This window comes from Pholcus phalangioides, unplaced genomic scaffold (genome assembly GCF_987345545.1).
Source record: "Pholcus phalangioides strain wild (caught in Gottingen) unplaced genomic scaffold, Ppha-v1.0 ptg000003l_1, whole genome shotgun sequence".
In the NCBI taxonomy this organism is placed as follows: Eukaryota; Metazoa; Arthropoda; class Arachnida; order Araneae; family Pholcidae; genus Pholcus; species Pholcus phalangioides.
This window is the reverse complement of record NW_028301596.1, coordinates 562,029-579,245: the sequence shown is the minus strand read 5'-3', so window position 1 is coordinate 579,245 and position 17,217 is coordinate 562,029. Positions and strand designations below refer to the sequence as shown.

At 40.6% G+C, this 17,217-nt stretch overlaps 1 protein-coding gene across 1 annotated transcript; it reads right to left on the bottom strand.

The window, feature by feature from the left end:
• Positions 1 to 2,867: 2,867 nt before the first annotated feature.
• LOC149087862 (uncharacterized) lies at positions 2,868 to 17,151 on the bottom strand. The gene is made up of 10 exons (XM_089244303.1): positions 17,013 to 17,151; positions 15,617 to 15,819; positions 12,390 to 12,632; positions 11,082 to 11,336; positions 10,471 to 10,520; positions 9,119 to 9,262; positions 8,627 to 8,740; positions 7,230 to 7,352; positions 7,020 to 7,142; positions 2,868 to 3,126 (listed from the first exon to the last, which is right to left on the bottom strand). The coding sequence occupies exons 1-10, from the start codon at positions 17,035 to 17,037 to the stop codon at positions 3,081 to 3,083; spliced, it is 1,326 nt and encodes a 441-aa protein (XP_089100429.1). The 5' UTR covers positions 17,038 to 17,151; the 3' UTR covers positions 2,868 to 3,080.
• Between the last annotated feature and the right edge of the window lie 66 nt (positions 17,152 to 17,217).

Below are 17,217 nucleotides of genomic sequence, written 5' to 3'. Positions count from 1 at the left end.
AAATATGGTCAGTCAAGAGATTTATCGCGATGTGTTTATTGACACTTTTCTACCAGGAACAACTTTCGAGGGCCGAATGAAACCCTTGGCGTGACGCACCGCACTTGGCCCACGGGCCAAAGGTTGTGCACCCCCCCCCCCCCCCCGATATGAGCCATGAGTCAAACAAGCAGAACAAGAGATTAATTTTCCAATCATTCCGTAATTTTAGAGAAACAACTCAAAGAGTCTATTATGTGTGTCTCACGTATATTTTTTATTTACCTCGTACAGAAAATCATATCAATATGCAAAAAACTAATAGCGTTACATTTCGGACATTGAAATTTGATGAACGTACTTATACTGCGCGTTTCGTTCTATTTGATTTTTTTTTTCACTATGATGATAAGAAGATTTTTTTACTTCGAAATGGTTCCCAATGATGGCATCAATCCCATTTCTTCTTCAATTTCTACAGAGAATTAGCTCTTCGTCGAAATTGTTCTTGGGCCTGCAAAAAAAAAAAAATGTCGGTAAGGGGCCGTTCAAGTATTACGTCAGAATCAAGGAGGCTCGTTGCAACGACCCCACGTTATAACGAAAATTCCATTACAACGACCGGTAGGAAAAGTCCCAAATGTTTTCATAGAACGACTATCGTATGTATGTTTTACTTTCGATATAACGACCCTTCCAATATAACGCCCATTTTCGACGGGATTGGGGGGGGGCGTTATATTGAGTGTCGACTGTATTAACATCCAACAACTCATGTGAGAGATGTTACGGGGGTTAAAAAGTTGGTAGTAATTTAAAGTAACGTCAATAGATAAAGATTCAAGCCAGCATTTCTCAACCTATGGTCCGCGGACCAGCGGTGGTCAACGACGATGGCGTAGGTGGTCCGCAGGTAGACTTAATGATTCAGTTCTAACTGCATGGAAAATTATTTAATTTGCTGTAATTGATATTATAGTAATATCATATGGATTCACAAATAAAAATTGTATCCTCATACTTAGGTTCATTATACATCGTCAAGGAAAATGCGGGAAATTGCGATCCTAAATACGGAGCGCACTAATTAGCAGCCCAAAAATGCAACTTTCCAGAAATTTGCGAATTACTGCAAAAAGGGGGTGAAGGGTGGGAAAAATAAAAAGGTTTCTACAAATTGCAGTAAAATACGGGACGTCACCAATTGTCCTTTAAAACGTTGCCATACGTCAAACAAAATCCTGAATTGTTAAAATTGCTGAAAAATCGAGGAAAAACAATTTAACATGACAAAATGTGAGATGAATATTTGTATTTATACTTAAAATTATCATAAGTTATAAAAACTAAAAGTTTAACCCAGCTGTCTTTGAAAATAAGGTGAAAAACGGGACAATTTATAAAAAAAAAGTTGGGACAGTCAAAATGACAGGAATGTCCCGTAAAATGGAGGTCATATGGCCACCCTTTATCTACAAGTTTCTGACCCGCGAGCGGCAGAAATACCGCAAATCTGGCCTGCGGACTGAAAAGGTTATGCATTCATTCCTACATTAGAAATGTTTTTTATAGCTTTTTGTTCTCAATTATATTGCCAAATATTGTTCAAGTCAGGGGTGCACTGCACAACCTTTTTTCAGTCCGCGGGCCAAATTTGCGGTATTTCTGCCTCTCGGGCGCCAGAAACTTGTGTATAAATTGTGGCCATATGACCCGTATTTTACGGGACATTCCCGCAATTTTGGCCTCCCAACTTTTTTTTTTTTCATGAGTCATGAATTAATTATATTATGGCAATGATGACTATAATTATCATATAATTAATTCTAGTCAAATATATCCATCTCTCACATATACATTTTTATTTTGTGGCATACATTTTGTCTTAGGGGCCATTCAAGTATTACGTAAGCAGATTTTCAGTCATTTTTGACCCCTCCCTTTGTCAGCAAAACACTGACCCCCCGCCCCCCCCCCCCGTCAGCAAAATTTCGTCAGCAGCTTAGAATATTTCATATCTTCAAAAAGGGGTGGTTGATGACGTAAGCAACACCCCCTCCTCCCCTTGTCATCAAAAGTCAGCAAATCCGAAACCCCCTCTCCCCCTCGATGCTGACGTAATACTTGAATGACCCCTTACAGTACCCATCAATATCAGCGATTAGCGATTTTTCAGCAATTTTAGCGATATTTCGCACCTTGATACAAATACAAAGCCACAACAGGCAAAATGCCTAATGTGGCTGAGAAATAGATGCCCGTACAAATGTACTTGCCTTTGACAATTGTTTTGGATGTTACTAGCAACTTTACTTGCCCCTGACAAGTTTTTTGGCTGTCATTAGCAACTTTACTTACCTTTGACAATTTTTTTTTTTGGCAACATCCCAAATTTTTATGAAGGTAATATGGTCAGCCCAAGTCTTTATCGTGTTGTCTTTTTTTTTGATAATTTTCTATCGGAACAACTTCACATTTTTTTTTGGGACTTGCAATACCCCTCATTTTCCAAAGATTGGCGAATTTCCTCAGCATTTTTAGCGACAGTTAGCAATTTCACTTGCGTTTGACAATTTTTTTTCTTCGACTATAATCAGTAACTTTTCTTAACCTCGACAACATTTTTGACGATGCCCCGCATTTTGTTTATGAAAGAAATATGGTCAGTCAAGAGATTTATCGCGATGTGTTTATTGACACTTTTCTACCAGGAACAACTTTCGAGGGCCGAATGAAACCCTTGGCGTGACGCACCGCACTTGGCCCACGGGCCAAAGGTTGTGCACCCCCCCCCCCGGTATGAGCCATGAGTCAAACAAGCAGAACAAGAGATTAATTTTCCAATCATTCCGTAATTTTAGAGAAACAACTCAAAGAGTCTATTATGTGTGTCTCACGTATATTTTTTATTTACCTCGTACAGAAAATCATATCAATATGCAAAAAACTAATAGCGTTACATTTCGGACATTGAAATTTGATGAACGTACTTATACTGCGCGTTTCGTTCTATTTGATTTTTTTTTTTTCACTATGATGATAAGAAGATTTTTTTTACTTCGAAATGGTTCCCAATGATGGCATCAATCCCATTTCTTGCTTCAATTTCTACAGAGAATTAGCTCTTCGTCGAAATTGTTCTTGGGCCTGCAAAAAAAAAAAAAATGTCGGTAAGGGGCCGTTCAAGTATTACGTCAGAATCAAGGAGGGGGGAGGGGGTTTCGGATTTGCTGACTTTTGATGACAAGGGGGAGGGGGGAGGTTGGATAATGCTTACGTCATCAACCACGATTTATTAAAATATGAGTTAGGATTCAGAGGGGCAGAGCTGATGACGAAATTTTGCTGACAAGGGGGGGAGGGTCAAAAATGGCTAAAAATTTGCTTACGTAATACTTGAACGGCCCCTAAGTTGTGAGTATAGGGCTAAGATTTCTATGACTTTGCATATATTTCGCTATTTATACGCAATAGGGGCACATTTTTTTTCATGATATTCAGTAATTTTTTAGGGGCATTTTTTTTTTATGAATTAAAGGCATTGTTTTTTTCATGTTTTGGAGCATTATTTTGCATATTTCAGCATAAAAATGAAGTGAAACTTCTGCTGGGACATAGGAGTGAAATTTTGTGAGGGAAAGAAAACGCATCACAGAAAGTGAAAACGCTTCCTTTCTCCTCAAAACCGGTTCCGTAGAATGACTTGATGAAGTTCCGAGAAGGAAATGGATCGTGGTGGCGGGACGTCAATAGAGATTGGACCGTGTAAGAAAATGAAGTTGTTGTTTTGGTTAGGACGCTTTGTATCTGGTAAAGACAGTTTATTACGTTCCCCCTCTTAGTGACGCCGCTGGAATCGTAGAACGTCCGATTTAGAGATTGTTAGATGGGCGATGCACACAGTTTGGAAGAAAAGAAAATTGGGTTAAGGTGGAATGTACGTTCCCACACACACTCTTCCTGCAGCCTAGGGGTTAAACAACCTGGAAGTTTCACTTCTATCGCGCGAGGTTCTGAAGCAGTTTTTTCCCCGGAGCTCTCTTTTCCCTAGCTTCATTTCCCGCAGTTGGCGATTTTAGCCAGGGCCGTCTTAAGAGCATCAAGGGCCCCCCGGACCAAGTGGTTTTTCCGAGGCCCTACCTGGTAAATTCTAGAAAATTTCAAACAGATCTCACTTTTGTGAGGTCCCCCGGCCGTGCCCGGGTGGGCCCATGTGTAAAGACGGCACTGATTTTAGCAGTAAGGGGTCATTCAAGTATTACGTCAGCATCGAGGGGGGGGGGGGTTTCGGATTTGTTAACTTTTGATGACAAGAGGGAGTGGGGTTTGAAGGTTGCTTACTACGTCATCAACCACCCCTTTTTGAAGATATGAAATATTCTAAGCTGCTGAGGAAATTTTGCTGACGGGTGGGGGGGGGGGGGTCCAGTTAAGGGCGTAGCGAGGGGGGGGGGACTTGGAGGTCTGGTTCCCCCCCCCCCCCGAAATGTGAGAAAATGACCGAAAAAAGGGAAAAAGATGGCCAAATCCATTGTTCTGTCACTTTGGTCCCCCCTCCGAACGAAATTTCTGGCTACACCCCTGGGTCCAGTGTTTTGCTGACAATGGGGGGAGGGGGTCAAAAATGGCTGAAAATCTGCTTACATAATACTTGAATGGCCCCTAACTGACAATTTTACTTACCTTTGACAGTAATAGTTGCCAAGGACGATATCTTAATTGGCAACTATTGGCAATTTTATTTGTGTACCTTTGGCATCATTTTTGGCAATGATTGACGATTTCCTGCAATTTTCCGTATATTCCTCGAGGAAATACGGGCAGCCTAATTATAAAAGAATATTTTTTCGGTTTTTATGGCATATTTTTAGTTTTTTAGGGAAATGCAGTCAGTATATATATACTGACACTTAGTATCTACCACATATTTTTTGAGGCAGCACTATAACAAGCATTACACAGAAACAAGCTTCACATCAGATTTCACTACACGCACATTCCCGCTTGTACCGTTAGGTTCATAACACAGACATGTATTGGCATATCCCAACATGTACCAATTCGTTAGAAATTCCGCAGAGGAATATGGACGAGGTACATGTGTGGTTTAGTAGTAGTAGTAGTAGTAGTATACTGACACAGCTCAGACCTCTGTTGCGTTCGTTCTCGTGGATGCATTCCATTGAAACTTGGTATATACGCTTTATGGACCATGGAAAAAAAAAAGAAGGAAAATGCAATTAAAAGCACCACTTTTTCACCTGGTGGTCAAAAACTGAACTATTTTTTTTACTGCATAAATCTCTCCTCCATGGTCTCATTAAGATATCTTAAGAAAATTTGGATGTATTCGGATTTTTTATAATCATATATTATAATCATTAAGATTTATATAATCATATATTATAATCATTAAGATTTATATAATCATATATTATAATCATTAAGATTTATATAATCATATATTATAATCATTAAGATTTATATAATCATATATTATAATCATTAAGATTTATATAATCATATATTATAATCATTAAGATTTATATAATCATATATTATAATCATTAAGATTTATATAATCATATATTATAATCATTAAGATTTATATAATCATATATTATAATCATTAAGATTTATATAATCATATATTATAATCATTAAGATTTATATAATCATATATTATAATCATTAAGATTTATATAATCATATATTATAATCATTAAGATTTATATTTTTTTACAAAATAAAAGTCGGGATGGTCCAAAATATATACGGAAATGGCCCGCAAAATACGTGTCCGGAAAACTCGCAGCCAGCAATTTCCACCGACCAACAATTCACCGAATGGAAAATTCCTCGCTGGGAAAATTCACCGACATCAGTTCGACATGAGTGAATGAATGATCGAATGAGCAAGTGAACGAGTGAGTGAATGAATGAGCGAAATCGGTTTGTTACTAGAGCTAGTTCGCTCTCGCCCACTCATTCACCAGGTCACTCAGTCAGTCACTAGGTAGCTAATTCTATCAATCACTCTCCGTGTTGCTCCCTCTGTCATTCACTGACTAGGTGACTCACTTACTCCCTAGATCGCTCACTTACTTCATAGGTCACTCACTTTGTCATTCACTCACTAGGCCACTCATTCTATCATCAACTCACTAGGTTGCTCACTCTGTTATACATTCAATCACCTGGTAGCTCACTCTGTTATACATTCAATCACCTGGTAGCTCACTCTGTTACACATTCAATCACCTGGTAGCTCACTCTGTTACACATTCAATCACCTGGTAGCTCACTCGCTCACTCACTAACTAGGTTGCTCAGTCTCACTCGCTTACTCACTCACTAGGTCGCTCACTCATTAACTTGGTTGCTCAGTCTCACTCACTTACTTCCTAGGTCGCTCATTGTGTCACACGCACTCAACACCAGATCACTCAGTCTACCACTTCGTCGCTCACCATGATGCTAACTCACTAGGTCACTTTCTCAATCTCCAGATCACTGACTGTGTCACTCGCTCACTCAGGCCCGTAGCCAGAAATTTCGTTCGGGGGGGGGGGGGACCACAATGATAGAACAGTAGATTTGGCCATTTTTTTTTCAGCCATTTCCTCACATTTCGGGGGGGGGGGGGAAACCAGACCTCCAAATGTGACCAGACTTCCCCTCGCTACGGCCTTACGCTCATTCACCAACACCCATAATCACTCTGTCATTCACACACTAACTGTTGCAAAGGGCCGTAGCGTATCTTCTCGGGGCAGACTCTTTCTTGGGGCTTCTTGAAAGGGTTATTATTTCGTAAAATAAGTGTATATTTTTCTGAGGGACCCTATTCAGCTCGGGGGCCCAGCCTAGTTACGGCTCAGCTGCTGCATCATTTACTGACTCACTCATTCGGTCATTCCTCGCTCACTTATTGGCTCACTGACACGTGTCGAACTGTTGTCGGTGAATTTTCCATGAACCCGTAAAATATGGGACATATGGTCACTTAAATTTATTTAAAAAAATAAACAGACACTCACTTCTTGCTTGTAAGGTCTTGATAGTCTTTTCCCTTGGTCTTGTTGTAAGACTGAAAATCAGAGCGTATAGACTGCACCGCATTCATGAAACACCACTGCTTGGCTTGGACGAATCGATACACGCTATACACAGGAGAAAAACCAATGTGGGTATCGGTGACGAAATTACCATAAAAACCGTAATCAGATTTTTGATGAGACTGAACTCACTCTTTTCCGGGTGTAGTTGACCATGTTGCATGACCAGCCATTTTGGAGGCGGAATGATACCTGTGAATGCTTTTCTTTAGAATCCTCTCGTTGTCACCAGCCTTCTGGTTTTCTTCTTGTCCTCTGAGATGTAGAGTATTAACCAAATTATAATGTGTGCAGAATCAATGTCGAATGCGTTTTAAGTACAGTCAAACCCGGTTATAACGACACTTTAGCTACAAAGTCAATAATTGGCGGTATCGGCCGATTCCGATAGAGAACAATGATAATGTGATGAACCTTGCGCTTATAACGTCGATGAAAACGCGTCGACCTCGGATATAACGACACATTTTTTTCATCCGGTTTTTATGCCTAGAACTGAAAATGAGATTTTCACGTGTGTCGAACGCGTGTCAGTGTTGTAATGTCGTAAGTTCAGTTTTGCTTATTGTCATTCCCGTATTTTCGCTTAAAGTTATCCCCGCCCACCATGTTCTGCCATACGAAAGGGTGTGATAGAAGACCCCGAGTGGAACATGAAACACCCCACCAACCCTGTCCTGTCTCGAAAAGTTTTCGAGTTGTTGTGAATAATCGACTATGGGGAAAAACTTCATAAATGCGGGTTTTTTCAAACTACACGCATTTTTTTTCCATAATCGGTTATCCACCATAACTCGAAAACGGTTCTATTTAGGACAGGGTTGGTAGGCAGAGCCGTCTTAAGAGTATCATGGGCCCCCGGGCCAAGTAGTTTTTCGGAGGTCCAACCTGGTAAATCCTAGAAAATTTCAACCGGATCTCATTTTTGTGAGGCTTCTCTTCTCTTGAGGCCCCCGGGCCATGCCCGGGTGGGCCCATGCGTTAAGACGGCACTGTCGGTAGGGTGTTTCATGATCAACTTGGGCTCGTCTGTCACCCTCCTTCCGTTTGGCAGAACTTGTCACGTTCACGCTGTATATCGTGTTACAATGAATATGACTAAGTATAAATATTCATATCACATATCATTATAAATATGCTGTAGCACTCTATTTGTCACCAAGGGTCCTCTATGAGAAATATTTAGCAATCTTGCAGAGAATTGGCAACATTTTTGGCCAGAGTCGGCGATGATGTACCATATTTATTACCCCGATTTCTCGTTCAAATATGGAGTGTCATGCAATAACAACTTTATCAGTATCACGCGCAGCATTTTATTGCACATCTGCTTATATTTTTCGCCAAACAGGTCGTGAAAACGTCAAACTGGGTTGTAACGAAACCTCGGTTATTATGAAGACAAAATTTCGCGTAATCTTCAATGTCGTTGTAAGCGAGTTTGACTAAATACGTAGAGATATTTTTTCGACCTCACACATGCAAGGTAAAAATTTCTAATTCTCACAAATGTAAGGAAAATAACTCACGTTCGCAGCGAAATGTCTCTCCGTGGTCGCTCTGAAGAACTGTAGAAACTTGGAAGTTGAGCTTGGACGGCATCCAGCCGTTGCCAGAAATTGGACTTCCCGAGATCATGAGCGCTGATTGAAGAAAAGAAACAGTACAATATGAATGGGGGGAAAAGCAGTGAATGCATCACCCGTTACTCATGTTTACTTTGCTTTTATGAACCAGATAAAAGTCAGGCAGTAATAATGGAAGTGATTTAGTTTAAACAATTCCGATCATTAAAGCGAAGTACAGTGAAACCTGACTAAGACGGACACTGTATGAGACGGAAACTTGTCTTAAATGGAATCAAAATATAGTCCGTTCGATGGTTAGTGCTTTGATTTTCACCTCTATAAAACGGAAATCTGTCGAAAACGGAACATTATTTCAGTCCCTTGACGTTCCGTCTCCTACAGGTTTCACTGTATATATAGCACCAATATTACAAACTAATACACTGAGCTTACGGTTCTTCGAGCTGCTCTGCCATCTTCGCAATGCTGTGCATTTTTCTCGCAGCGTAGTCCAATCGATCGCTCAAATTCGAAGCAGCCTTCGATGATTTCGCAACTCTCAGGTTCTTCTTGGAACTAACATTTCTCTCCGTGTCCCTGCATCAAAATCCAATAAACAAAATGTAACCATATATGTACATACAGGGTGATTATATTCAAAGTTGGGATTTTCCAAAACCCTGTAAAATATGAACCAATAGTCAGAATGATTTGAAAATTTGCACGAATACTCCTAAAGCAATGGAATTTTGTTCAGCAAAAAAAAAAAAAAACCTTTAACCTTGCAGTGCAGACTGTGGCCAATTGGTTTTTTTTTACGTTGAAAAGTTTGCAACCCGAGTTTTTTTTCTTTCTACAGTTTGAATCGCAAAGAAGGTATATAGTCACACATTAGAAAAGTGCAATTATATCTTACTACATTTATTTTATATACAATTTTATGTTCTCTGTACGTGCTCTTTCTATTGCGAAATTCTATCGCGTTACAGCAATATTCATGTAAATTTTCAAGTCATTCTGACCAGTGGTTCTTATTTCACAGTGCATTGAAATAGCAACTTTAATTATAATCACCCTGTATATATATATGAATGTACATTTTAAAATTCACGCGCGTACATCCACAAAAAGAAATAACGCACAAAATATTCTCTTATTTATAAATGAAGATTTCTGCGAAACCCACAAAAAGTTTCACTTGATTTGAATAATGTTAATTTATATTAATATAATAATAATGTGTATGATTAGATAATCAGAATAATGTGTAATATTAGATGCACAAAAATTATATTTCACACACTTTAAATAACCAAATCTAATTCTTAAAACTTGATTACCGGGGTGTTAATGCCAAAATTTCGCGAATTTCTAAATTCATGGGCGAAAATCGTTTGCCCTTTAATTCAAGTTTTCAACAGGACAAGTTTTCGTTTTCAGTAAGAGAGCAACAGGTCTACAAACGGTACAAATATTCAATCATTGCACTTTACTCACGTGACTTCTGAAATAACCACGACAGCAATGAAATATCAAACACTCAGACTCTTAGGTACACACACTTAAACTTCCAGCACAACTCACTAGGTAGTAAATTGCCCATGGCCATTGACGTACGCAAAGGCGGTTTTGGGGTTCTAACCCCCCCCCCCCAAGCCGAGATTATACTTTCTTTGAAAAGGAAGGACATAAACACTCTCATCTTTTTATCTCTTTATCTTTATATTTTCGTCTTTTTAACACTTTATCTCCTTCATGTAAAATTCATATGCATGTAAGCACATAAGAAAATAGTCTTAACTTGCCTTTTTACTTTGAATTTCTCCGTGATCAATTGCTTTTTCTTCTCAGAAATCTGAAAAAGATCATTTTACTCAAGATTAGTTAATAAAGTTAGATTAATTGGTGGCGTAAAACAAATGATTCATGAGAAAACTGCCTACGTGGGGAATCGAACCCACGACCTCTCACTTGTCGGGTGAACGCCCTAGACCACTAGACTACACAGACAACGCGCATCTCGATATTTCCTTGGAGCTCGTGTGCCCTGAACGGGAACTGTCGAACCTAATTCATGCTAAAGCTCACAATTGCTGACTGCCACCAGATGGCGACTTATCCGAGGCGGAAAGTGACATCATCCTCGGATAACAACATGTCTGCCTGCTCCGTGTGGAGTTAAATCTGATCTGACAACAATGAATTAGTTAGGCATGCACTCCCTGATCGTTTTATATCCGGTAAAAACCAAATTTACAAATCGATGATTGAAATTGTATTTTAGTAGTTTCGATTTATATCAGATGCTGATGGTTAATGAAGTCATAGATACCAATATTACAGTATATTACAGATCCGATAAGGCCAACTAACTCGAGTACACAAGTACAGTATTATGTAATTATTTGTGTTTAACCTCGGACTCCCGTTTCTTCAGTTCCTGCATCAACGTCTTCAGAAATTCTTGGATGCTTTCGCAGGTCTTTGACGAGGGCATTTCGCTATCCAAGTCCGTATACTTGCTGTTCTTGCCTTCGCACTTCTTTTTCAACTTGTTGAGTTTCGCAAGCAAAGATGGTAGCCTGTCGGCTTTGCTGTCTGTGTGCCTTCCGTTCTCGCTCGACCGATTGAAGTTTTCGAACGAAGAATCGATCCAGTCATTGCCAATCTCCTGGGGCAGCGAAAACGTTAAAATATAACTATTTCATGTTGGAAGAAAAATGAATTCAATTATTTTTTGCGACCAGAAAAATAATTTTTACATGGGAATTCTATAAGCTGCATAAATTAGGCGCACGGCACATTCACTACTACTACTACTACTAAACCACACATGTACCTCGTCCATATTCCTTTGCGGAACTTCTAACGAATTTGTACATGTTGGGATGTGCGTGCCCGTGTCGTGTTGTGAACCTAACGTGAAGCCTGTTTATGTGTAATGCTTGTATAGTGCTGCCATCTGCCAAGTATTTTACGAACTATGAGTGAAGGGTAACGTTTGAAGATTTTACCGTTGTAGGCCTGTTGCTCTCTGCGGCGAGACTTTTTTTAATGGGGAGATCGGCTTGCATTTGCATCTCGAAGTTGGGAACCAGGTCATTCATACTGTCACTTACTTAATCACTCATATGATCACTAACTCGATCAATCGCTCACTCACTCGATCACTCCCTTATTCACTGGTTTACTCACAAAGTCACTCAATCACTCACTTATCCACTTACTTGGTCACTCATACGGTTACTCAGTTGGTGACTCACCCACTCACTCGATCACTAATGCGGTTACTCACTCGCTCACTCACTCGGTCTCATTCATACGGTCACTTACTCACTCGCTCACTCACTCGGTCTCAATCATACGGTCACTTACTCGCTCACTCACTCGGTCTCATTCATACGGTCACTTACTCGCTCACTCACTCGGTCTCATTCATACGGTCACTTACTCACTCGCTCACTCACTCGGTCTCATTCATACGGTCACTTACTCACTCATTAGCTTATTCGCTAGCTCATTCACTTACTTGCTCAATCACTCGGTCACTCACTCACTGGTGACGAATTGTCGTCAGTGATTTTTCGGAAATCATGGCATTCAAATCTCAATTCAAAAACCGATATATATATATACAGAGAGATGTCAGAATAATTTTTGCTTGAAGAACTGTCAAAAAAAGGGTAAAATAGGAAAATGAGAAGAACAAAGGAAACAGACTCACACGATCGATAAGATCATCATCATCGTTCGTGTCGTCTCTGGCCAGCTTACGGATATCTTGTCTCAGCAACCGCATCTTGGATATCAATTCGTTGCTGAGCGTTCTCAGGCGTCGCAATTTATCCCTCACGTCGCAGGAATCATCACCTTCATGTTGGGTCTCCAAGGTTCCTTTTCCATGGCTTTTTGCCCGCGGGCTCGATTTATTTTCATAACATTCACCGCCCTTTGGCTTACTATCGACCTAAAGAGGCAGGAATCCATTAACCATTCACGTATCTGTCCTTCATACTTTCACACAAAGACAAAGACATTTCGATGTATATGAGAAATATTCTAGAAAGACTCTAAGTTATACAGAAAATACCGAAATTTTGAAGAATATGGTCTCTAAACTTCAAGAACAAACACGAGACAATGTCGAAATAAGCATTTACGGCAGGGAAAAGTAAAAAAAAAAATGTTTGAAAATACGCACAAAATTTATGGCATTTTGCCTGAACTTCCGGGCTCTAGTGATGAACAAGTTACGTTGATTCGATAAATGAAATTACTCTCTTAACCCTTACAGCGGCAACGACGAGATATCTCGCCTAACTTGATGCGTTGTGTTTTCGCAATTCCGGGATATCACGCTTCCTCAAAACTTTCTTATTTGGGCAATGCCGAGCTTATGTCAATCATATATTGCTGTCCCGCCCCTAGAGGCATACAGCGGGCAATGCCGAGCTTAGATACCGTTGTAAGTTTTCTTCTCCTGATATAAAATATGGTTTCTATTTCTCTCTCCCCCCCCCCCACCCGACAGATTAACTATCAGTGGGCGGATTCAGCTTTTGCTTAAAGTTTGTAACAGCAGGAGAGAGATAGAGAGAGAGAGAGACGGGGTGTTTTTTTTCCTTTTCCCTTCGAAAAAGTATAGGAAAATGCGTACCGTATAAATAATAGGAAAAGGTCGAGCGGTTCTCTTTCTTGTTTTTCAATTATTATTCTCGCTTTTGGGAAGGTGAGAGGGAACAGCATCTCCTAAAGATAGAAGACCTTCGTACTCTGCTTGTGACGTCAGTAAGCAGTCCATTTTCCCTCAGAATATTCAGGGAAAAAAAGTTCCCTGCTCGTGCAACGCTGTGAGGAAAAGAAATGATCGGGCTCAGAATTGGCGATTTCTATACCCCACATCCAATCACTATGCGGTATTTGTGAGCCAATCAAAAAGATTCTACGCCAAAATAAGAAGAAACAAAATAGGATGCTGTGTTTCAAAATGTGACAAACTTGCTAGGTAGTCTGAATGACGTTTATGGCAAACAGTGCAGAGGCCTTCTATCTCTAGGAGGTGCTGGCGGGAAGCACTTTGATTTTGATCTCATTATCACAGGAGCTGAAGTGATCTTCTAATAAGTATGGGATATTCGTATCTTCCCCTTCCAGGCGAGGGTAGATCAAAACTGTGTGCACCGTATTGCGCAGCATAGTTTCAGCATAAAGTCCGAAAAAACATTCTTCCAGAGAAAAGGTGTCATTTTTTGCAGAGACTTTAGTGGATTTCCACTGTGGCAGTAATAATGTGTATCAGGGAAATTTCAACCCTTAAAACGGTTTTTAAAATTTTTCTGATCCGCATTATAACTGTCACAGTGGAAACCCCTAAACCTTCTAGAAATTGCCACCTATTTTCAAGAAGAATGATTTTTTTTCTCGATTGCGCGTGAGCTGATAAATGCTCCCCCCCCCAACAAAATAAAATAATAATAAAAGGGAAGATAAAAGAAACTATATCGTTTTCCCTAATTTATTCCGTACGCTTAATCGTATACCACCTCGTAGGTGAAGGCAAAGATCCTTTCTCTCCCCTTATGTTATCAGACTTTGAACAAAAGCTGACTCCACCCATTGGCAGTTGATTGACAGGGCGAGGGGCATGTATTATCAGGAGAAGAAAACTTCACAACGGTATCTGGGCTCGTCAATGCCGGAGTGAGAGGGCTTTAAGAACCCGAGATATTTCGGGATTGTCAAAATAAAGTGGATCAAGTTAGACGACATATCTACGATTGCCGCTGTAAGGGTTAAACACCACTGAAAGGGTTAAAAAGGCATCATTCCCCCAGTCGAGATTTAAACAGAGGGATCTCAGTAAACGGATGCTTGTCCTCATTGTCACTTTGGCGCGATTACTATTAGTCACGATACTATTACTTGAGTGACCGAAGAACTATGATTGGATGGATTTATTTCAGTTGCAAGAGAGGTATTCCCGTAACTATCGGACCACTTAATGGATGGATCAGTGATTGTGTCATGGAGATGTTGACAATAATTTTTGCCGCTCCTCCGTTTGTTAAATGAGAAAAATACTGAATCAAATTCGGATATCATTGAAGTTATGTGAAATGTGTCTTGAGAGACATCACTGTTGGATAATCAATAAATTCTGAGAAGATTTTTCAGAGAAAATGGAGAGATCAGCTGGTTTTTTACGTAACTATAACGGATTAGGTATTTCGAACAAATAGGCGGATACGGGGGGGGGGAAATCACGCCCCCGTATCCGCTCAGTGAAATTTTTTTTATTATTGGCATACGGGAAGACATTCGCTCCCCTCCCGTTCGAGGATCCTGTAACTACTATGTTTTGAATCGCCCGCTGTTATTAAGTGTTTATCAGTGCGATCAGTTTTTTCTCACCCATGGCCCCCTCTGGATTATGTTATAGTAGGGCCCAGATTGAGACCATGCGTAAAGATCACCCTGATTATGGGCAGTTTTGCGGAAAATTCTAAAAGTACATAGACATACTTTTCCCCACCGCATTTCATTTAGAAGCTTTTTTTATTTCTTCACGTCAGAATTTTTTTTTTCACAGCTCTCTGCTCCGGTCCCCTTTCAACAATCTGTCGTAGCTCCCCTTTCACTTGATTGGATTAGGAATATTCCAGGGCCAACAAGGGGTTCATCTGATCCCGGGTTGAGAACCACTGATTGAGATGATAAACGTTTAGCCAGTGGCGTCGGCGGTGCTAAAGCACCCACGGTAATTTGTGACATGGATCCGAGCACCCCCAGAATTGATCCAGAAATGAAAATTTCAGTTATAAAACTAAAGACGAGCACCCACAGTTTCGAAACACTTCCGAAGCCCCTGCGTTTAGCAGCAGCACGAAAGAACTGAAATTCAGAGATATATTTCCCTCTTATTCAATAAAAATACTCTCCATGTGTGCTTACTTTCATTCTCAGACGATGCTTCAGTTTCAGTGCAGCATCAAACCAATCAGCCGTCTCGTGGATCGTTGGTTTCGCCCAAGAGGAGGCGCTGCCGTAACTATCGAAGCTGCTCCGTGACGTCAACGTTCCAGAATCTTCGTCTTCTTGGGAACTAATATTGCTTGGTCTGAAGAATGTTTCCCCTTGGCGAATTCTGCATTTCCCTTTGAACACATGAAGATAATCGAGAAATCAAAAGTGAATTTGGTTTTTCGTTCTCAAATTTAGCTCACTTTTATTATTGTGAATTGGACGTTGGAAGTGTTTAAGACTCGTGGGTGAAATTCCAATTTGTTAATTAATTGTGGGAGTTTTCGAGCACCAGACTCCGGCGCCACTATTTTATTATGTTATACTGACTATCTCTCGAGTTTGTATAAAGCTGTAGTTTATAAATGCTCGATCTCTGGCTCGCGGGCCAAATGTGGCCCTCGGGGTCATCTGGTGTGCCCCGCGTCATCAAACATAGTTTTGCATAAATTAACACATGATCGGCGCATTTCCAGACCTATTAAGTGACCCGTGGTGCAGTTCCGCACTACTTTAGTGGCGCGTGACATATTCTAAGATCACTTGAGCGGCGCGCAGCTCATTCCTAGATCATTTAAGTGACCCGTGGTGCAATTCCACATCACTTGAGTGGTCCGCGGCACATTTGGCCAGATCACTTGAGTGCCCCACGACACGTTTTCAAATGAATGAAGGGGCTCGCGCACTCTCTTAAAAGTTGAACTAGCCCATAGAACCCAATGTTATAACCATAGCTTCTATCGCCCGCCAGGGGGCGAGCCGCTGTGGTAGTCGAGTGGTTATAAGTGACGGACTCGCGATGCGTGGATCCGGGTTCGAACCCCACTGTGGTGGTCGGCTGAAGTTGGTTTTCTGTGGTTCCCAACTTCAAGGCGCAAATGCGAGCCGATCTCCCCGTTAAAAAGTCTCGCCACAGGGAGCAACAGTCCTACAACGATAAATCATTCAATCATAACACTTGACTCATAGTTAGAAAAACTGGTGGCAGATGGCAGCAGTACACATAACAAGCATTACAGAGAAACACAAATAACTTCACGTCAGGTTTCACTACACGTACACTCCCGCATGTACCGATTCGTTGGGGGTTCCACGGGGGGGGGGGTGTGGGGGGATGCATGTGTGGTGTAGCAGTAGTAGGTAGGGCCTCCAAAAAATGGCTCGGGGATCCATGATGTTCTTAAGTCAGCCACCTCGTTGGGCAATTTGCCTGTTGTGGCGTTGTATTTGTATTATCCGCTTTGGGAAACGCTGCTCTAGTTTTTGATGAAAAATGAGCTCGAGATATTTTTAGTGTTGATAATTTCCTTCATAACATCACACTCACCTGTCGTTTGCTTTCTGTCGGACATCTTATTTGAGTGGAATTTTTCCAACGATGTGGTGAGAATTCCTAGAGAGAGACGATACGCAAATTTATTTTAAGAAAATACTAGAGCACTTCCAACTTGTAATATCCGATTACGTAGTTAACTTATGAATAAACCACACCCAAGTTGCTTGTTGGTGCAAATCAGGGCCGCAACTAGGGA